This window comes from Aptenodytes forsteri, unplaced genomic scaffold, assembly GCF_000699145.1.
Source record: "Aptenodytes forsteri isolate BGI_AS27 unplaced genomic scaffold, ASM69914v1 Scaffold241, whole genome shotgun sequence".
Classification (NCBI taxonomy): Eukaryota; Metazoa; Chordata; class Aves; order Sphenisciformes; family Spheniscidae; genus Aptenodytes; species Aptenodytes forsteri.
The window spans coordinates 2069345-2092941 of NW_008795252.1; the positions used below are offsets into that span (position 1 = coordinate 2069345).

At 40.3% G+C, this 23597-nt stretch overlaps 1 protein-coding gene across 1 annotated transcript in view; it reads left to right on the top strand.

Moving 5' to 3' along the window:
- The window catches only part of CACNA1C (calcium voltage-gated channel subunit alpha1 C), a 521583-nt gene that overhangs the window by 327969 nt on the left and 170017 nt on the right, over window positions 1-23597 (top strand). Inside the window, exons 6-7 of the mRNA XM_009278953.1 lie at window positions 10416-10577; window positions 12456-12652. Coding sequence (XP_009277228.1) covers window positions 10416-10577; window positions 12456-12652 — 359 coding nt within the window. The remainder of the gene's footprint in view (window positions 1-10415; window positions 10578-12455; window positions 12653-23597) is intronic.

A 23597-nucleotide genomic window follows, 5' to 3' on the forward strand; every position in this document is an offset into this window, starting at 1 on the left:
GTGATTTTTTTCTGCAATAACTGCTGTTCCTTGTTGTTCAGCACATTTCTACAATTGACATTTTCTCTTAGGTTGTTGCTGTACGTTTGTTTTTAATATGTATTGGAAGTTACCACAAAAGATAATTCCTTTTAATCAGGTTTGATGTCTTGGTCAGAAATCAAATGGTCTATGTATCCATACACACAAGCTTTACAAAGGCCTGTTTTAAATCTAACAGTTCTGTTGTTTAGTATAAACAGGACCCAATGAAAGAATTTAGAGTTGAGTCTCACCCTTGCCCTCACAATATAAGTGAAAATTTAAACTCAAGCTTCAGCTCATCTTTTGCTTTTCACATTCCAGTGTTGATATCGTTATTTCACTTAAAATCTTTACTTTGGAGGGGGGCAAATTCCATTCAGATTTGTATTTGTAGATTTCTGTATCTGTAAAGAATTTAATTTAGCTGTTCAGATTGCAGCAGGGGACAGCCTTATGATTCCCTCTTGACAGCTTATTATATGTAAAAGGAAATTCAAAATAAATAAATGTTTAGTTCCAATGCATTCCAGCAATACATACACAGTCTGTACAAAAATCTTTTGAATTGTGCAAGTCGTAAAGAAAGTTACGAAGAAAGTGTTCCTTGTTGTTCAGCACATTTCTACAATTGACATTTTCTCTTAGGTTGTTGCTGTACGTTTGTTTTTAATATGTATTGGAAGTTACCAAAAGATAAAGTTCCTTTTAATCAGGTTTGATGTCTTGGTCAGAAATCAAATGGTCTATGTATCCATACACACAAGCTTTACAAAGGCCTGTTTTAAATCTAACAGTTCTGTTGTTTAGTATAAACAGGACCCAATGAAAGAATTTAGAGTTGAGTCTCACCCTTGCCCTCACAATATAAGTGAAAATTTAAACTCAAGCTTCAGCTCATCTTTTGCTTTTCACATTCCAGTGTTGATACCGTTATTTCACTTAAAATCTTTACTTTGGAGGGGGGCAAATTCCATTCAGATTTGTATTTGTAGATTTCTGTATCTGTAAAGAATTTAATTTAGCTGTTCAGTTTGCACAAGGGGACAGCCTTATGATTCCCTCTTGACAGCTTATTATATGTAAAAGGAAATTCAAAATAAATAAATGTTTAGTTCCAATGCATTCCAGCAATACATACACAGTCTGTACAAAAATCTTTTGAATTGTGCAAGTCGTAAAGAAAGTTACGAAGAAAGTAAATATCAATAAAGTACCATTCTTTTGTCTGATAAATACATCTTTGTGAAAACTGCAACCACTAATTTTTCTGTCCAAACATACTGGAGCTACCTAGTGAGCTAAAGGAGGTTTTGCTTATTATATCAGAAGGCATTTTTTCCCCTAAAGCTATTTTATTATCTGATGCCTACAAGCAGAGTTTTAAGTCTAATCAGATTTATAAAGATCAAAAGCAACAGTCTTACTAGTGTGGAAAAGAAAAAAAGCTGGAGTTTTAGGGATTCTGAGATGGGACTGATTAACCACTGAATAGATGAGTCCCAAAATCCAAACTCTCTTCTTAAAACTAAAAGAAAAGTTGTTCAGATTTGTCTGGCCATGTCTTTTCAAGGATTTTGGCATTGTACCATGCATCTTCATTAACAGCTATTTTAGTAGTTTAAAAAGAGAAAACAAATCCCACGTGTGCATCAAGACAGTAACACAGCAGTGATCACACATCGTGCGGTTCGCATAAATTCTTTCGTTACCTAATCAGGTAACTTTCTATTTTTAGATTCTCAAAATACTTCTGAAAACACTGTATAACAGCAATTTGGAAAATGTCATGCTTTGTCTCTCCAGAGCTTCATCCCAACTATGCCCATTAAGCGCTATCCAAAGTTAAGAGCTGGAGTGGGTTTTCTTCTCCAGGGCTATATAGCCTGTGTTTGTCATATACGATGCTGCACTTCTACATAGATAGCCATCTAAAGAGAAAGTTTTAGGGTTTATCCAGTATTTTGTTGCACTTTTTCTATCATGAGAAGGTAAAACGTAGTGTAGCTCATGGTATGCCAGCTATGACAGGCTTGGAGCATTTAACCTGCAAGAAGATCAATTTTTGTCATCAATATATTTTTCTCCAAGTATTACAAGACTGTAATATTAACATCCGTGGATACACTTTTACATTTGCAGGATCCCTGTTAACATTTGTTACCTTGCTAGCTTTTACCTTTTGTAAACCTGTTCACAAGTGATAAGTTAGGGCATCAGGAGAAGGAGCTCAGACAGCTAAAAGACTCTATTATTGATAAGACAGAAAGGATTATTTAGCAACGAACAAAAGGGGCTAATGTCCACTTACCTGGGGAGCTATGAGAATAAACAGTTAAAAATAGCGCTGTTCATGACCCTGAGATTTTGGCAACTTTACAAAGGCATTTGTAACCCAACAGTCATTAGTCCTTCACTTAAATGCTGGTATACTCACAATTGGGACCCAAGTTCTTTGAGCCCATTTCTGTTACCATGATGCTTTAGCAGTTACAGGTGTCCATAGTTCCTTGTTTCAAAAGCTGCATCCTTAGGACACAGTAATGTGTGTAGTCATTCCTCAGAGCTGTGTACAAACAGCATTTGGCATTCTTAAGCAAAGCTCTTTCATCATTATCTCAGTTCAGAGGTTACTTAACTATTGGTTGGGGGGGGGAGGGTTATGCTCACTTGACCAGGCTAACGGCAGTACAGCATTTTGACACAGTCCTATGCAAGTTTTCTGACTGAATCCAGTGGCACAGAACTAGACCAAAAATTTGCTCCTGTACTGGAGCTTGAAAGACTGTTCTCTGTCACAGCTGTGCTTGAGCAAGAAGAAATTTAAAAAAGTGGAGTGTGATGGATCATTTCACTGAGAACTGGTGCAGTCTTCTGGCCAGACTGTCTTTGGTTTTGCATAGCTCTGTAGGGAGAGGGGCGAATAAAAGTTCTTCCTATTTGTGATCCTTCACGGAGATTAAGTATAGATAAAACCTTTACAATGAGCCCAAGAACCGTTTTCTCAGAGAGTCCATGATCATCCTGTCAGCATAAAATCAAAGCTATTTCCTGGGAAAGTGTGACAGCTGATCCTTGCCAGCCTAGGAACTGCCAAGGCTCCTACATGCCCTTTACCTGCCTTACTTTCAGCCCACTTTTAGGAATCCCTGTCTGGCAGTGACTACTTGACCTCATCCTCCCCCCTCTCATCATAAGACTACTTTACAGCACACGGTGGTCCTTGTTCAAAACAGCCTCAAAGTTAACTTACTGAACTTCATTTGTGTTTTTGATCAAAATCGTCTTTTTTCTGTAATGTGCAATTTTCAGTAGGCAGTTAGTTGCCGCTTTTCTCTCCATGCTCCTTCTCTCTATGCAGGTAGCTGCATGGGAGGGACGCTACACCTTTATGTTTTTTTTACATTGAAAGTCTGTAGATCTTGCCTGGACCTCATCCTCAGTTGAACTGAGCTAGGATCAAATGGCTGGAGAATAAAGTTGAGCTTGTAGGATCTACCTAATGTGTTGAGACTGGAAAGATGAGCAAGATCTTCTATCAGCAAGCAACTTTATAAGAAAATGAACACTTACATACTTTGAACAAAAACTATTAAAAAAGGTTAAAGCCCCTCAGGAGGGGAGAGGGATGCTTCTATGAGTGGTAGTAGAGGTTTCTTCCAGCAGAGAGGCAAAGAGCCTAAGGCAGTGTGTACATTTATCCAACCATCCTCCTCAGGCAGCCAAAAGCTGGGGCTGTGTGGCCACCATGCTGAGGGCAAGCTGTATTGTTTGGCTGTCTAAGTTAGGTCACTCTGACAAGAAGAGAATACTGAAGATGAATTGCTTCCCAAGAGAAAAGGATCCAGAGAAAGAGCTGGGGTTTGTTGTGGCTTTTGTTTTTGTTCTGCTGTTCCTTTTTCACCTCAAAGGATGAGGCAAGGGTGGTATTGCAAGACTTCACAAATATAAAACAACTGTGTTCGCATACACATGCCCATTTGTATGAATTTCCTTTTGTGTGTGTGTGTGTGTGTGTATTTCAGTTTGAAAAGTCAATGAAAACATGGTTTGAAAATAGAAGAATGAGAACACTGGGAGCAGATGCCAAAACTTTCTTTTTCTGTTCATTCCAGTGCGTGGTTTTAAATTGTATGTTCATATATGTTTAAATGTCATTACCTACTTCCAAATAGTCATTGTTCAGCTTGAAAAGTGTTTTTCCTAGTTTTTCTTTCTTTTCACTTCAGCTAGTTTTCTGTCCTGTGTTGTGTCTTTCCTTCCTATTCCAAGACCTACTCTATTATTCTTGAAATAGAAATGACATCTGCAGCCCCAAGAACGCTGCACTACACCCACAGAATTTGCTTTATCTAGCAATCTGCCACTAATATTTTGAGACTCCAGCAAGACAGTAAAGGACTACCTCCCCAAATTGTTACTGTACAGCTGTCCTTAACTGAACTGTGCCATATGAGTTCCATTTGCAACACTGGTGAAGAAAGTCCTCAATGTTTTCCCTCACAAATCATTGCAGATGTACTTATCTAAGGTATCTTGCCATGACTGTGGACCATTTTGTGTTAAAAATGTCTGTCATTTTCCAGGCTTCCTTTAAAATTGGTATAAAACCTTTTATATTTATGAATATTTAATATTTTTCCATTTTCTTAGCCAATGCCTATATTTATTAAATGATAAACATCCACTTTGGGGAATATTACTGGTTATATTGCTTGTGCTTTGGAAATAGAGATAACCGTAGTGGCAGCCTGCTAGTGTATCATTAGAAATAACCATGATTTGTGGGTAGGCCTAGCTCGTGGCTGGGGATGGTGCATAAACTCTACCACTTAGAGTGGTTCCCAGAAGTGATCTGACTCAGGCACTGTGCTGAGTCACAAATCCTCCCCTGCTTCCTCCTTGTTTGCAGAAAGTAGTAGTTTTCTTCTGAACTATATTAGCAGAAAAATAATTACCTCCCACATCCTTGGCACTGGCTTAAGTACAAAAATCTGTGTGTGTGTATGTATGTATGTATGTATCAGGAGGCAGGGGGAGGTATGGATGGAGTTGAAAGTCCTCTCCTTTCCCTTTTATTCCTGCTCGTTTCCCAGAAGGTCATTTGTGTGAGATTGTGCCTGCTCACACTCCTGGTTCAGGCAACGCCATGGTGTAGGCAAAATATAGCCCTGCAAAACCAATGAAGGAATAGACTTGGGATACACTTTCTCTGAAGATCTGGACTACTAACACGATTAGAATAGGAAACCACCCTGTCCAGCAAACCAAGTTTGATCCAAAATTGAAGACGTGAAAATGTGAGATAGAGCTGTTCTTGGAAAGGCCCAAATGTGTTTTCTGAGACCAACCTACCATTAGTTTCCTTGGATATGTTCCACAGCGCAACAATGCCAAGTGCATTTTTGCAGCTGGGTCCGGTGCACATTTCTTTTTGTGCCATCTTGCTGAGCATTGGTCAAAATCCAAAAAAGCTTGTAAATACACAATGGGGTATGTAGGTAATCCCATTGCTTTAGGTGCAGACACTTACATGCTTAGAGATAAGCACGTTCTTCAATAACTGCCTGAATTGATGAGACAGCAACCAGACCTTCTCATGATTGTCTTCCTGAGAGAAAAATACAGCATCATATAATAGCTCTAAAACACCTGCAGCATCCCTAACAGTGTATTTCCCGTAGCTTTGAGAAAGATCAGTGTTGCTTGGTATAAGATCTTTTCCTTCTCTCTTCCCCATTCCCTCTACTCCCCAGTTGTGCCCTAAACCTTTGGCTCGATGCAGTCCTCTAGAGGCTGAAAAGGGTATAAAAAGCAATGTTGTTCACATGTAATAAATATTTAAAATGTTTTATCAGTGTAAATAAATGCTAAATTCTGTGAGCCCAGGCAATGACATTAATGTGTTTTGCTTACTGAAACATTTATGGAGTCAATGTCAGCCAACAGAACGCAGCCAAGAGGGGGTTTTTTAAAGGTAAACTGAAGTGCTTTTAAAATAAATACTAAGAGCTGTTTAAGATCTTCAATTATTTACAGAAGAAAAGCGCGGGCTGAAAAACTGCAAACAATCTCTTTTGTGGCACTTTCTCTAACCTCTGTGCAGTTATCTCTTTGTCCAGCCTGGAGTGAGCTCCTCAAGGCAGATGCTGTGCCTTCACAGATGTCTGTGGAGTGTCCAGCACATGGAGAGAGCTTCCACATGAATAAGTACATTTAGAATGCCCAATATTTGAAAACTATTTATTTTTGTATTTTACTTGCCAGGACATAAGTTCAGGACTCTGTGTTTATGGTTGGCCAACGATGGCATTGCCAGCCTCTGTAAAGCAGTGTAAAAATACAGCTTTTCACTCTGTTGTGGGAAGGCAGTTATTGGCATCACCTACTTGAAATCCAGAGGCCAGCTTTTCAGTCTCATCAGGTCACCAGGCATTCTGATTTAATCATGATTATAAGCTGCACACCTCATTGCTAGGAGTGCAAGCCTTACCTCCACAAGGGAGAAAATGCCAAAGATGTGCAATGGTGTATTAAAGAGAGCATCAGGCAAGTGGGACTGTATTGCCCCTGTATTGTGAACACCCATGTTGGGTGATATCTGTGTGTCGCAGTGTGCGAAGATTAAAAGCATGTATGAGTTGGGACAGAGAAGTCATTTTTTTATAACTTCAACTGCCTTTTCATCCTCTGCACAGGGAAAGAGCATGTAAAAGTGTGTAGAAGTTCTCACCATTGGTTAGAAAAAGCTTTGTGTCTGCACGTAAGGGTATGATTCACCTTGATTTACCCTGATCAGAAATGCATCTGATCATCCACAGACACTGATCTGCACCTCTCAGATTTCAGAACACAGATTTGATATGTTTTGAAGCATGTGGTTTTTATTAAGAATGTGTCTCTGTTTGTTCTGCCTACCCATGGCTCTCCACCAGTCCTTTAATCCTTCTTTATCTGCTCTCCCTGTTCTCCCCGCTTGCTACTACACCAACCTTTCTGATTGTCCAGGCCTGGTTCCTCATGCAATTCCTTGCCACAGCTACTCATGTCGCAAGTGGCTGCCTGAACTGAGAATAATAAACTTACTGGCAGCAGCTATAGTGCAGCAATAAGCTTGACAGCAATGTGGGGTGCATGGTGATGTGCATATACCCCTTGCCCTTCTACAAGTAGCATTTGTTACATCTTCTGAGAGGACATTTCTAAAGTTGCTGCATAGTTAGCAGTTTTAAACTTTTTAAAACTTTCTGAATACTTTAATGGTGATGTATGTAAGCTTGCTAATTAGTGGAATCATCTGGATTTAAAAACAGACTGCCCTAACGGGGTACTGCACAGCACACACATCAATTCATGCTAACAGTATTCAGCAGCTCATCTCTTCTTCAAAGTTGGTTTATTATCCTCGAGAAGCTTTTCTTTAATTAAGCTAGCTGAAGGTCCTGTAAATCTTCTGGTGGTACGTGTTCCCCTTGACTGTCTAAGCACCTTGTCATCTCATGTTTATGGTGCAAGCCTTTGATTTCACAAGCACTGCTTCGTTAACAAAAAGGGCATTGGTTTGTGCAGGTATTATCTTCTCTGGACATCTGTAGAACACAGAAGCACTTTCATGGTGTGCGTGATAATGAAGCTACATTTAAAATGAGAGAGCTTTTTGTTCATCATTGTGTCTGTCCTCACTACCCTCTCAAGAGCACTGGGTATATCCTATGATGAATATTAAATAAATTAGTAATAATAATTAAGGGTAAATTACGTAAGACCTGGTATTAGAACTCTTGACCTTGTAATCTTGGTTACATTTTGGATTAACAAGGCTCCTAAAATCACTGAAAATGATGGAGGCCTTTATTTGGTTTTGTATAGATTTATTTGAAGCTACAAATATTTCAATCTGCAAAGTTTGTGGGGTTTTTTCAGGTTCATAGCCATCTGTAGTCTTTTAACTTCCTTGTGTTGCACATTGTTTGGGAGAAGGTGGGACGTTGTTTTAATTTTCTGGTGAATGTTACATTCTCGATTGCTGTAAAGTATTGGAGTGATGCTGATATGGACTGCAATTCATTTTTGTATATATTTAGAATTAGTAGACTGAATGAGGTGAGCATCTAGGGGAAAATCATAGAATAGAATCATAGAATCACTTGGGTTGGAAAAGACCTTCAAGATCATCGAGTCCAACCGTTAACCTAGCACTGCCAAGTCCACCACTAAACCATGTCCCTAAGCGCCACATCTACATGTCTTTTAAATACCTCCATGGATGGTGACTCAACCACTTCCCTGGGCAGCCTGTTCCAATGCTTGACAATCCTTTCCGTGAAGAAATTTTTCCTCACGTCCAATCTAAACCTCCCCTGGCGCAACTTGAGGCCATTTCCTCTCGTCCTATCGCTTGCTGCTTGGGAGAAGAGACCGACACCCACCTCGCTACAACCTCCTTTCAGGTAGCTGTAGAGCACGATAAAGTCTCCCTTCAGTCTCCCTTTCTCCAGGCTAAACAACCCCAGTTCCCTCAGCTGCTCCTCAGCTCCAGGCTGGGCAAAGAGATAACTGCACAGAGGTTAGAGAAAGTGCCACAAAGGTTGAATGCTTCATGTAATCACGGCAATGTTTTTTCGCCAGAGACATTGCTTATCCAGAGTTAAGTACCTAGAGGTAACTGAGTGAGCAGAACATCCCACTCTTGTATAGGATGAGTTTTGATCCTGTCAGTATTGTACTTCATGTAAGGATCTCTTCGTGAAAGCCAGAAAGTTTCATGCTGAATATCACTCCCTTTGGATAGTAGCATGAACCATTAACAGATAGCTGAACGGACTGCAGACACCTAAAAAATTGTTCTGACTGGAGGGATGCTAGTAGCCAGCTTTGCATTACTAGCAGGCAGTGAATGATCTTGCTGGCCTGGCAGCTGATGTCACCTTTGATTGCTTCTGCTGCATTCCATCATGCTGGGGAGCAAACGCAAAGTCTCAGCCTTAGCTGTGAATTGACAAGTGGATTGCCTATGAGTAAAAATGCTTGTCAAGAGATGTGTCATCCTTATTAGAAAGTATTTAAATTAGTAAAAAAAAAGTAATAAAAATGAAAATCTAAGATCTTAGATGATACGTTTTAAACGTTAATAGTTATCACAAACTCTTGGCAGATATATAACAGACATTTACAACTCATGAATCACATTTTTCGAAAATCACAGCTAATATCAACTTCTCTGAGGAGATGACAGCGTTTGCAGGAGACATTAATGGCTTCTGGCTCTCAGTCATTGCAAAATGATGAGCTCATAATTGTTCTGATCTGGCTATTTGTAGACTATAGAGTTCTAGAGGTCTCTCAATACTTCCAACATTAATAACTTGCCAGTGACAGTGGTTGCCATCACTACCACCAGTGATAATAACTTTAAGACCTCTGTAAATGCAAATCCTTACTAAAGGCTTATGAGGCTGGCTTTGTTATTCTGGTTTTACAAACGAGGAGGAAGAGACAGAGAGAGGCCCATGAATTTGCAGCTTGAGTTAACTGCATCTGAAGGTACAGCTGCTTAGTGCTTCAGCAAACTTGGCTACAAGTCACCTTCCCCGGGTCATTCTGGAAATGTGTGGCTCAATCATGATTAGAACTTATACCAGTCTCATGCCTTAACAACAGCCGTGTAACAATATTTTGTTTATACCCCTTTCTGGGGACCTGGACAACCTCTGTTATAGAGTGGTCCCTAAATCTTGGGGCAAAGCCAGCATTGCTGGTTCTGACTCTCCCTCTGTTCAGACTGAAGTAAGGCAAGGCGGATCTGAAGTGCAGGGCGATCCTAAGAGGGCCGAGAGCGCTCAGTCAGTATGGGTTTTGTGTCCTTCAGCAGCTCAGGCTCTGCCTGAGACAGGCTTGACCTCTGGAAGAACCCAGGATCAGAGTAGGGACACGACTTCACTTTGCCGTCTCTTCCCATGCTCTGAGTGCAGCTCTGTGGTACCCCAGCAGTTGCTCTCTTGCGTGTCTCAGTGTTCTTCTCGTCCTGCCTCAGTTCTGGTTGTTCTTTGTTTTTTCCGTGTTTTAACTGTCCTCAGTACTGTCTGGGGATCAGCTTAGGTTTTCAAGAACAGGCAAAATAGCTAATGGATTCCCTCTCCAGGGTGGTGATATTTCAGTGACAGGTGAGGTAATACCTGTTTTACTTTACTCTGTGATCCAGGCTGCAATGGTAAATTTGTGAAATGTTGGGGACCTTCTGGAGGGAGGTGATCTGTAAATGTACGTCTTTACATGATCAAGATAATGAGTTCAGGTGAGGAGGAATGAAATAAAACCGACATATTATTATGCAATTTATAGCCTCTAAATTTTGTTCTCTTGCTGATAAGTGCTTCCTTCTGTTCTCTCTGCAGGTCTCCAGGTGGTTTTAAATTCAATTATCAAGGCCATGGTCCCTTTGTTGCATATTGCCCTGCTGGTGCTGTTTGTCATTATCATCTATGCCATCATTGGACTGGAGTTATTCATGGGGAAGATGCATAAAACCTGCTACCATGTGCAAGGGGGACTTATAGGTAAGGGCAACACTATATCGTACATACGAAGATTTTCTGAGGGATGCTTTCCCCTTATATAATGGAGCATTTGTGCTGGCACAGGAGACAGGTGGCTGTTGCTCCCCGCTGTGTACCTGTTTGGGTACAGTGGTGATTCTGTTGTTCTGCTTCTTGGATCTGAATCACTTTTGATGTAGAGAGACTGTCCCTAACAGTGAGAGTTTAGCTTGCTCATCTTGGGCACCCAGTTGTCGGCCTGTCTGTAAAGGCTACAAGCAAACTGTCAATTCCTGCTGAACACAGTCGTGGACTTCTTAATGTGGACCTTTGGCACTACAAGCCAGCCTGAGTTCTTTAACAAATCTCCCAGAGGCTCAAGCAACACTAAAGTAGTGATGATTTCACCACTAGCAGACTGAGTTGCAAAGGACATGGCATCACGGAAATGCACAACTCTTATATTTTATTATTAATCTAGTAGATAAATACATCTTCATTTTAAACTGGTATCGTTGTAAAGGAATATCTAATTGAGGCCCAGAAGCCTCTTTTTTTTTTTTTTTTAAATTGCAGGCTGTGACTGTGGTTAGAAGTGCAGCTAATAAGAAAGTGAAAGTATACTAATGGGAAGAAACTTTTTGCACCAAGTCCACCAGGAGAAAACTTTCAAATTATTTACAGAAAGAAGTATTCACATTACAAAATAATTCAATTGTATTGTCACTCACTCACCTAACCATGTGTGCTTTTTCATTTGTTTTATCCAACTTGAGCAGCAGTGATTCCCCATGTGGTAGTGGGTGCCAATGTCTAGGACCCAGTTCAGCTCGTAACCAAGAAAATATTGTACAGCAGGAAATTGTTTCAGAAGTTCTATATTTTCTACTTTTATAACATTGGCAGATTTCATTTTCTGCAAATGATGTTAGAACTATAATGAATTGTCAGTCTGGTTTACATCTTTAAAGTGTATATATCTTTCTCCATACTGTCTGTAATTATTATACATTACAGCATCTAATTCTAATATTGCTCTTTCTGGCACGCTTTAATGATCAGAATGTGATCAGAACTTTTGGAAAATTACATTTTTTGCCATATAAGATAAGAAACAAACATAATTACCTGCTCCCACACACAAGCATACCTGCACCTGTTATAAATGTAGCAATAGGCGCTGAAATCCGTATATTAAAAAAATCCTATTGCAGGAATTTTTGTGCTTATAAAAATGTTTTCTGTAGCATTTTCCATTTACCAAAGCATCTAGGTAGGCTTGTTGTATGGGTTCTCAGATTTTCGGAAACACCTGTACAGAATAAGGGGTGGATAATCAAGCAGTAGAGTCTTAGAGAGCTTCAGAGTGCCACTGGGCCATCGATAAAATGCCACACAGCTTCTAAACCCCAAAAGAGCAGAGCTCCAGAGACTCTCTGCTGTAATTTAGCAGTGGCCCAGCACCATATCAACCTATCTCCACTGAAGCCTGTCTGCTGCAGGGGTTCAGCCTTCTTCAACAGTGCCAGTCAGTGCTGCAGTTCCCTTCCAAGATTAACCCAGATGCCAGGTGACTGCAGTATGAAAACACTGGTCATAACATGCAGCCTAAAGAAACGTAATAGACTTGATCTAATGTTCCCTCTCACGTTGAAAGACATTTCAATTTTGACTGTAAAATTTGACAGCTTGGCCATTATTTTTACGAAAAGAAAATGAATCACAACAAAACATCCCTCTGCCCATTAAAATTAATAGTTTCTTGTGTATTCCTAGAGAAATATGTCAAATTCACTGCAAAATGTATTTGTTAAAATCAGATATCCTTCACTCGCTTATCAGTGTGTCAAATAGCAATTAGTTCTCTTCATCTCCATTTTCTCCCTCCTCTCCTTTAAGATACGCCTGCAGAAGATGATCCGTCTCCCTGCGCCCCCCAGTCTGCGCATGGGCGGCAGTGTCAGAACGGCACAGAGTGCAAGGCAGGCTGGGAGGGTCCTAAGCACGGCATTACGAACTTTGACAATTTTGCTTTTGCCATGCTGACGGTGTTTCAGTGCATCACGATGGAGGGCTGGACAGATGTACTGTACTGGGTACGTATCCGAAAATGATAAGCTGAAAGGCCTGCTCATGTGCTCCAGCTATGTTGAAGCTTTGGGGCTTTAGCTTTCTTGCTTGTTCTATATAGTGAAAGCATGGTTGCTAGCATGGAGCTTTAATTACCTCTGAATATTAGTGGGTAAAACGGGAGGGTTTATCTGGCGCAGTTAAATCGAATGTAAATGTTGACTTTCCATTGATATTTTAATGTTGAAAGATGGCACGGGGCTTATTGGTTGAAGATTTGCAATGTACCTTTGTTGAGCAGAATGTCATGTAAAGACCCTCTCTGCAGGAGTGAAACATCTCGTACATCTCCAGATTACTGATGTAGAAGTATTTGTGACAGATAACTGTGTGCTCTACCCATGGCATTAATGTTACAAAGGCACTACGCTGATCAGCTCGTAGGTTTTATAAGAAAGGCCTCATAAATCCCTCTTTGTGCCAGCACTACCCCTCATTACGACTTTTATCATAATAGTATTAGGATAAATTCTCCTAACTCTGACATTGGTATCAATCATGGTTACATGTTTAGCCAAAACATATTATCTTTAATCTAAATGCAGTCTCATCTTGTCCTTTACCCTAATTCTGGAAGTTTCAATAGCTTTAGTTTCTACCTTGTAATTCCTAATGTGTTGGGAAATTCAGTGGCAGTACAATTATACTGTAGAGGTTAAAATCAGATTTAGCCTTCACCTGTAAACCAGATATAAACGTGTTTCTGGATTCAGCTCTTGCCATCAACTTTTGCAACAATATGTTATGGTCTAGGAATTTAATTCACACAGCTCAGTCCTGTCTGTATAAGGCTAACCCAGACTCTGACTAACTTTGAAGACTGGCATATTATGACACCTGGTTCTCCAAGATGGTAGGATGTGCTACAATGCACGATGGAACTTAACTGAAGAAGACCCAAAGCACACAAAAGGATAATCTGGACTGAGGCAGCTTGCACTGTTAATCAGCATCAGCTTCTCTCTTAAACATGAGCCCGAAGCTGCCTTCTACCCACCAGTGAGTTAGAGTTTACAAGATTTCCTTTGAAGATTTAGCTTATCTGCAATAGATATTCTCTATGTGGAACAGCTAGCAGTTGTCTCTTTATCCTTGTAAATTTAGATTAGAATTGTGACTCTAACTTCCTTCTAATGCCTGAGATAAAGGGCAGGGATCAAACCACAAGGGGAGTCTGGGTCTCAGAGCACAAAAATTGCCTTTACTTGAAAAGAGGGTATAGATTAATAAAATAATGAAGAAGAACAGAAGTTAAGTCAGAAAAGGAACTGCACAAAACTACTCCACTGCTCAACTATGGCTATATATAATATACCTGTCTTTTTATTACATTTAGCTCACATTCCTCCAGTCTTTCTGTGATTGAGGGGATTTATAGGTAGTTCAGGGGAGATAGGAGAGAGTAACAGATACCAGAAATAAACATGAAAATAGCTTTGGCAGTGTATACCATTTAGTATTGTGAAACCTTTCCACAAGTTATCTCAGTTTTCTCCAAAGGCACGTGTTATAAAAGACCCTGCCAATCCCCACACTTTTGGGTCCATGTGTCATTTGCATGACTGGATGTGAATCATTCAGAACTCAGTTATCAGTTATCTAATAACAGGAGCCAAAAGCATATACTCACTACTAAATGATTTTCTACCATGACTGCTGCAGATGGTCTGATTTTTTTAAGGCGTCCTTGCAGCAACCTGGATTTTAGCTGTTGGCTTTTGTTTGGTATTCAGCCAGCTTTTTTCACTGATTTCCTGAGCTGTTCTTTTTCCTTTAGAGACAGTATGGTGAACTGATACCTGAAATTAATACAGATTGATGGTCATTATTTTTAGGGGCATCTGTATAGTTAGCCTTTTAGATTATGGCTTTGATAGAATGCTTGCTTTCGAAACAAAATAAATATTTGTTATTGTCAGTTTCCAGTTATTCCTAGACAAGACTACAAAACGTAAGAGTTAGCACTGCAGATAAAATTTCAGTAATTGAGGAGGAGGAAATTTAGTTTGTAAAGAAAAGAACATATCACCTATGTCTAAAGGCCATGAAATACAAGGTTAGAGTAAATACCTGAACGCCTGAGATGACAGACATACTCAGTTAAGCTGCTGTAAACAATCCTAAGAGTATTATTGTCCCATATGACTTTTTGCCTCTTTGTGTTATATTGACAAAGTGGATAGAAGCCAGCACTGATCAGTGTTTGCCATATGGTAGAGAAGGTGTCTGAGATGCAATGGGTATTTCCTTCTGCAGAGAGGTCTGTGCTACTCTGGGGGCAGATGTTGATTGGGCAATTACTACATGGCAAACCTATGAGGAGCATTGTGGCTTTAGTATTTATATGTAGAAACAGTCTCTAAACTTTCACGCTGTAATTTCAGATTGTGGGTGTTTCAAACCATATCTATTGTGGTTTATACAGCAAGTTTTACAGTCCATGCAAAGCGCATTCCAGCTTAAGCTAGCCAGATCAAAAGGAAGAGTATTTTTGGATAGTAAAGAATAGAAAAGATGCAACGTTTCAACTTCTGAGAGTGAAGGAAGAATTTTAGTAAGTGGGGTAGGATATAAATAACTATTTTAAATTTCCTGTGAGCCACTGTTTCTTTAGTGAAGTCTGACTCATACATAAACTCTAGTCCCTGGCCTTTGCCTTTTCAGCCAAGGAAGAGTGGTCTTGTCGTGACAACCCATTGGGGGCTGCATCTCCACAAGAGTGCAGAGATAGGAGGCTATTCTCTTCTCAAGTATATAACACTTTGAAAGATCTCCTGAATCCACAGTGAGGCCATGGAAATTAAAATTTGCTTTATTAGGAAATAAATCTGCACAGTTAATTAAATTAGAAATCCAGACTTAAAGATGCCCTCTCTCCAACTACATCCTGAGGTAGAGAATTGGTTGTCCATTTTATGCTGACAGGAAAGTACAGATTAAAGAACAGTATAAGAAAATGTTGTCTGATTTTCAGAAGTCATTGCTTAAACTTAGTGGTGTAAGCTAGTGTGCTGAGCATTCAAAGTTCAAGCAGACTGTTAGATTCTTAGCTCCTCTGCAATTCAGGGTAGATACCAAGGTTTGAATCGGGTCCTGCTGAGGTCAATGGCAAAATTCCAATTAATTTCAAAAGGTCAGGATCTCGCCTTCTATTTTGTAAAATCTTGATCATGCTGTTGAGATTTTCCATATGCAGTCATGTGTACAACATGAAGACTTAGAGATGCCTAATCAGGGCCTTGGTGTCTGTTGTGATAGTCTTCCAAGGACATACATGTGGATGTAGGGAGTTTTCTTTGCTCCCTTCTTAAATTTGAAAATAAGACCTTGACCTAAAACTCAGCAGAACAACAGATAAAGCTCTGGACTGAATTACTTAGCTGGAAATGTTTAGCCAATGGAGCAATTCCCTTGGTCTGAACTTTTCTATAAGTGCTTTTCAATTATATCTTCTATTTTCTGAAAAATAGCTTTTGAAAGGTACCTAGGTCTCTGCATTCCTCTCAGTGGGAATGGAGGGAGCTTAACAGATTTCAGCATGTTGCCCTGAAAAATACACTAGTAACTTCATGAAGCCTATGTCTGTCCTGTGCCACACTTTGCAAGGTTAAACTTGCATGTTTAAAAATTAGAAAGCTGTATGACCTTCCACAAGCCCTGGACTCCTAATCCACTTAGTAGCTCTTCAAATTTTACCTTCAGTTTCCTGCTTCCTTCTTCATGCTTCCCCTCATGCCTTCTTCAGCTTTTCACATCTGTCGTGAAGCCTGTCTCCTCTCTCATGGAGTACTATTTCCCAGCCTGTGATCCACATCCTTACAAACAGATAATCAGAGACAGGAAAGCAATAAACTTTTACTCCCTAGAAGGACTTGACATCAATAAGATCGATACACTTTCCAATCTCCTCTCTCACTCAGCAGATAAGACTTGTGAGTAGATTGGCTTCTTTTGAAACATGAAAGAAAAATGTTAGGGAAAACAGTTTGACGCTGCTATAGTGGCAGGGGAGATAATTAAATATAAAGAGCCAAATTTTTAATGTAAAATAACTATATTGGACAGGATGAAAATCTGTGCAAAACAACCTTGTTGACTCTTCGCTGAAGAATTGATCTTTGTTGAAGGGAGCGTTAAGTATTCATAGGAGCACATCTCCTATAATGCCTCAGTCTTACAAGGTTTACTTTGTCTCAGTATAACTGCCAGGTGGCTTTGTCTCACATGCGGTCAGTTCATAGAATCATCTGAGTTGACAGGCACTTCTTATCATATGTCACATCATAATTTTTCTGATGCGTTGTAGAAATATTGAGCTTACTATTCTCAACATTCTTCTCAGTGTATGATTAGCCAGCATTAGCAGCTAGCTCCCTTGTGCAGGCACCAAGGCCCATTTCCAAAGATCCCTCAGTCTTGGGAACTTCCAGCAGCAGATGCAAATCCAAATGTTACAAATGGAGTCATTTGGTATTTTGTAATCAGTCTCTGCTGCAGTCCGTTATTTCTTATTCTCTTGTTGACTAAGGAGGAAAATTAATCCCTGTGCAGTTTGTAACATCCTGCTTAAGTATTTGTAGGCATTTGTTGTCTTCTCTTAATCTTTTTTCTAATCTGAGCAGATTCGGTTCTTTCAACCTTCCCTAATGGGGCTTCTTTTTAATTATTTTTCATCAGTTTGTTACTGTCCTTCAGGAGAAGATTTGCTTCTGAGTTAAACACAATTTGGACAGTGCCACGTCTCTAGAAAGGCTTTCATCTTTGTGTGAAATCTGCTTTCTGCAGCTGGATCCCTGTGACACCGCATGCAAAACTGCCCACTGCAGCCTCAGTTTTACGTGCCTGGTCTCTCCACTCCCCTGCATCTAAGCAATCGTATATATAAATGAAAACAGAGTGCAGAGCAAGTGCAAAACGCAACCACACGTTGTTGCATTGGGCTATTCATACTGCTGGGTAGTGGAGAACCTGGCCCTGAGATGTCCTGTGTACAGCTTGCCCATTACAGCTTGAATTCTAGGATCAAGTAATTCTACTCGATCTGCTTGATGATTATTAATAATGAGCACCCTTGAGCCTGCTATCGTTTTTGGAGTATTGTCTTTGTCCCATGTCATTTGGACAATGCTTCAGAATACTTGGTTGAGTCTCTGAAAATAACATGCAGTGCCTCCAGGGACAGTTTACCTCAAGGCTCTAACTGTAAACTAAAGAGCGTGGTATTATTCTAGATAGACTAAAGCCAGGTCTGGATGAGATCCAGGGCACTAACCTGTCCCTGCAAGAAATACCCGAACTGGCATGTAATAAGTTGACTCCCTGAAATTTAACTGAACAATCCTTGGTAGGCTTGCCCAGCCCCTAGGCAAGAAAACGTTTTAGTAGTCTAAAACAGTGCAGTAGAGCCACCACAATGTAGTGAGAGCCACAATGTAGTGAGATTGAATCAGTGGAAACGTTCAGAAGCATCGCATCCCCAAGGACAGCATAAAGTAGCATATATAGATGCAGTGGGTTAAACAGGCTGTCCTGGAAGATCCTTCCATCTCTGAGATCATACTTCCAAGAGTCACTAAATGAGCTTGAAACTGGAGCGCACAGTCACCCTTACAATTCCCATCGTGAAATCAAAACGGAATGAACTGGACAACAGATATAATTTACTTTGCTGACAGCATTGACGTATCTTGTGAGCTTTTCTCATCCCCCCACAGCCTGCTGCAGCCAATGAGGAAGATGATGTGAGGAATACAGAGATATTGCCACAAAGTGGAAGACATTAAATGCAGAGCTGCAACCCCCAATTTTGGCCAGCTGTGTTTTTCCTTCTAACCCTTTATTCTTGCAGCACTTAGGCTTGAATTAGTAAGGCTTTCCACACAAGAGAATGATCTGATTCTAAGAATATATCTGTCTACATGTTTCCATGGTGTTTATTCCCCATCCACCCCCTCCCCTCCAAGAAAATGTTGGGCTTTTATTGTTGTGGGGTTGAGGCTTTTTAATCATCTTTTTGGCAGGGTTTTGCATGGATGCGAAAAATTTGCAAAGAATAAGCACGCAAGTATGAGCAACCCATCTCTGTAACTGCAGAGGTTATTTCATCTCCATCTGCTGTAACAGTGGTGGGTAAGGGGAGAGGGCCCATAGTTCAGAGCACTGAAGGGCCACAGCATTAATGCACTGAAAAGCAGTGTCCACACCTAATTTGCATAAATGCTGACCTAAATCTGTTTTCCTTTTTCTCTGTCACGGTTGCCTGTACTGCTGCCTTCAAAGCGAGTAACAGCAGTGACTTGCTGGTTGCCACCTGCCACAAAAACCTGCTGCTGAACATTTGTTCAATGCAAAATAGGCGCTTATTGTGTGAAATGAAGTTTTCATGGGCCTTTCAGATCTCAACTTTGGACCTCTCAGCCCTCTTCCTCTATATGGAAAGAAATTTTCCATTAAAAATAAGCTGCTTTGGGTTGGTTATGGGGAGGTGTTAGTAGAGACCCTCTGCCCAGTGCTCCTGCATGGGAAGGACCTCTTTAATAGCCCTGTCTTTCTGTTGCCCTTTCTCTATTCTTTCTTCTTTTGTTCTTCCTTAGACTTTTTCCTAATTGCTGCTGTCTAATCACCACAGAGACCTTTCTTGTCTTTAGTCTTTAATCTTTTATCCCAGAGCTATAAAATTAGGAGCTAAGCTACTGGGACACTTCTATATGACTTAGGATTTTGAGTGCCTCTGTTTGTGGGTGCACTGCTTGGGCCCTACTACCAGTTTTTCAGGAACTGATGATTGTTGCCTTCTGAAACAATCGTCTTCAGAATTGTTAAGTTTGGTCCCATATCCACTAGACAGATTCACAAATAACAGACTTCGGTTCATTATCTAGAACCTGGGAAAGAAAAAGACTGGGGAATATGCCCAAGGTCAGAACACAAGTGGTGGCTCTAGAACTGACTATTTATAAAACTCATGTTTATTTTGAGTTTAATGTGGTTTAACATCTTGTTTTCAAGACAAAGGGCAACTACAACTAATCCCTCACCAATCTTACTGTGAGCACTAAGTCTTTCCTGCCTGCAAAGAGAATTGGTCCACTAATATTGGCTTTATTCATTGATTTCAGTGGGATTTCTGCCTGAGCAGGGCTTGAGGGCTCAGTATGATGGGTGGTCATACCATCATAAGCGTATAGTTTAGCTGCGCCTATGGCCTCCTCTAGAGCTGTCTCCTTCTAACTCCAATTCTCTGAACTGCATCCAAATTGGAGGCCTAAAAACAATATTGGGCACATGTCCCTACAGATGCACAGTGACCAGAAGTAGAAAATGAAGGTTTTAGGACTCAATCAGAGGAATATTTAGCACAGAACATCCACACTGTGGATTTTTAAAGCGTATCTAGAAGAAATCAGTCCTGAACATCATGCTGATCTTACCTACTTGGTGTTGCTGATAAGACTCTCAAGAAAAAGAGAAGGGGCAGTCTTGTCTGCCGATAATGCAGTTGCACCTCATTCAGGCTCTTTGATAGTAGTTTCTCCAGTGAACCTCTAGTGCTTATACAATATCTGTGAGTGGCCAGTGTGCCTGTAAGATGAAGGTTTATTAGCTGTGTGTTATGAGTTCTAGATATTGTACATTTTATTTGAGCCTTTTGGGTGTGATTTCACAACTGAAAGCGGGATTCATCATCTAAAATGTAGAATGGATTTCTAGGAGTATCATAGATGGGGAACTGGCTACAAAGGAAACTGGGATATACTGATCAACTGCAAAAAAAGAGTCTGGCAGTCATGCCTCCACTTAGTAAAGAAGGTAGTGATTATCTACAGCTTACAGTACTGGTTTTCATTGTCTTTATTTTTAAGGATTTAATTGGCTATGTAAATCTATGAACAGTATGTGCTTGTGTATTCCTGTGCATGCAGCAATCAGTGCTGTTCTGATATACTTGTGGTAGAATTTGCTATCGGTCTGCACTGCGATAAATAGAAACAGTCATAAAACAGCAATACAGTAAAACAGGCAGAAAATCCTTTCTGGATAATCAGCTGTGCAAATGTAAACACAAAATAAACAGAGACAGGAAGGGAAAGCCCAGAATTCTAAGATGAAATGAAATCTTTAGATTTGGAAACCCACCATCCTAGGGGGTATTTTCATGCTTGAAATCACCACTTTATACTTTTGGTGTGAATTTCCAAAGCCTTTAAAAGCTGAAAGGTTTTTAAATAACTGAGCGGAAGTAAGAGAGAGAACTGCTGCACTAGCTGTAATGAAAGAACTATCAGCCCTGTGGCTAAATAGCCTCTGGGCTTTTGGATGACTGTTTCAAAGATCAACCTTTTCCTTTTAAAGGGAAAAAAAGCTATACACACTTACATGGGAACAAGGCAACTCGCGTAAAGCTTTGTGACTTTTGCCTCTGGAGGCCTGACTTCAAATCCTGATTAAGTCACGCAAGTCCAAGTAATTTTTGGAGACCACTACATGGCATTTCTGCAATTTGCAAATTCACCCAACAAGCTAACCCGCTCATGTAATTGGTCACATGAGAGAATGGAGAGACTTAATGGGTGCTGTTACCTGTATAGGGACCTGACTTTGGCAGAACACTGCAGGTGGATCAATGACATGAATCTCCTCTAAGTAGATCTACTGTTCAGGAACCAAGAAGAATAGTGTAATAAGAAGGCAAAAGTAATGTCACTATTGATGTTAGCTGTTGAGTAGGGAAGAGGTAGGGAGAATAGTCTGTCAGCCATCTATATCAACAATCAGAATAGATCAAGAGCAAGGGCTTGGCATACTAGACTCCAGGCTACGTTTGTGGAAAGTCCTGAAGACCTGCTCTGTCTGGGCCTAGTGTCTTTAAGAGCTCTGCCTGGGTTGGTGTATGACCTATTCTTTCCCAGCTGGTCTGTATGACACAGTCAGCCTCAATGCAGACACCACTGAAAAACAAAAAAAAAAACAAAAACAAAACGACTTTTGAGGGAATAGTGAACCACCTGAGACACCACTGAAAAACAAAAAAAAAAACCAAAAACAAAACGACTTTTGAGGGAATAGTTTAGAGGGAATTATTTACATCCTCAAAGTGTAACAGTTCCAGCACACTCCAGAATGTGAGTTGCTTTATCACTTGGCAGTAAATGTATTTCAATATTTCACTTTTGGGTAACATGGTCTATGCTAAAGTGAATTGAAATACATTTAATTATTTTTTTTCTTTTACGTATTAAACCTGGAGAAAGAGAGTGAGGTGGCAAAGCAGGAGGCTTATTTGAGCTCAGAATTTGTCTTTGATGTAAGGAATTCTTGCTGTGTAACTAATGTTTTCAGTGGGAGTTCAGCATCCCTGTATTGCCAAACATGCTGCAGAGGTACATAGCCCCCTCCAGTTTTCACAGAAAAATAGAGAAGTCCCACAAGAAAACACAAAGAGCACAGGTGGGATGGGAGGAGGTGTAAATGGTAGCTTCCCGATTATTTGTGTTTTCCCTCCCCTAGTATAGTTGACTATAGGAATTTCCCAGTGGTACTTGCACTAACAAAATTTAATATGCTGAGATTTTGTCAGTAAAATCCACTTTTCAGATAGTTGATTTGCCATGGTAATCCATGTCCCTTTGGAACATTACTAGTGCTAATAAATGTCGCAACTTTGTGAAAACAAAACCCAGTAACACTGCTGTTTTCTTTAAGTCAAGGGAGAACCTAACTTTTTTTCCTCTATTTTGAAATGAAAAGTGTGAAGTCAAATGCCAGTGGCCTTTGCCATCAGTTGAAGTTGTACAGTAAACTTGTGTGAAAGCCATTTAAAATCCCAGATTTAATGAAGACAGTAGTAAACACACCCAAGTCAATATTGTCCCCCCTACCTCTCCGGCAAGCACCAACTACTGTGCTGTAGAAGTATGGGATCAGTAAGCATTTTCAACAGAAATAGCTTGCAGTGGAAAAACAGTTCGGTTCAGTCATTGTGTGCCACAGACACTTTGACCTGCTGGTATTTGAATGCAAGTTTTAATTCTCTTCCCGCTCTCAGACAGAGACCTTTTATTTCCCATAATAGCTCAGTCTGTTAAAGAACAGCTCGCTGCAAAAAACAATGTGCACCCAAACCGAAAACAGCTGAAATATGAACATAGAACCTTACTAAAGAATGACATAATGTTGTGGAGTCTAGTGGTTATATACTGGGGGCTAAAAAACACAGTGGACGGATTCAGTGTCAGCATACAGTATCAGTAATCTGGGGCTAGGTGGTTGAAAGTTGGGCTTTTTTATGTGTCTCAGACTTTATACAGTCTTTCCCAGCTGAGAAAGTGTGCATATCCTTGAAAAGGTGGGCCCAGTGTTTAATGAGTGATGAAAATATGACTCAGTGCTGTTATAAAGAAATAAGCTTGGCAAATTCTACTGGCAACAATGCACTTCCCGCATACCGTATGCAACAAAAAGCAAATACGGTTTGCTTCACATCTTTTGTGTGTTCTTCATTGAAGGGAGTTCATATAACAGCAAAATGGCATTCCACTGTGATTGTATAATTTCAGAGAAGCTCAAACAGCTATTTTACATGTTTTCACTTTGCCATCAAGCAGCTGGCATGGTTATAAGGCAGTGCTTCTAGATCTCCGCTCTAGCCTTGTTCTTCCACAGGTTACAGCAGCCTGGTAGGGCTCTTCTGCAGGACTCCCACCTTTACACAGTCTCCCCGAGAAGTTCAAACCCATCAAGGTGTATCTTTTGCAGGAGTGTGTGCTCTCATGACTCTGACATTAAGCCCAGCACTGCTTTCACTTGTCTTCTCTATAGTGCTGTGTGGGAATCTTGGTCAGTTCTGGAGACTTCACCCTCTTGTCAGGGAGATCAGGCAGCATAGCAATGAACTATAGCTATACCCAAAGT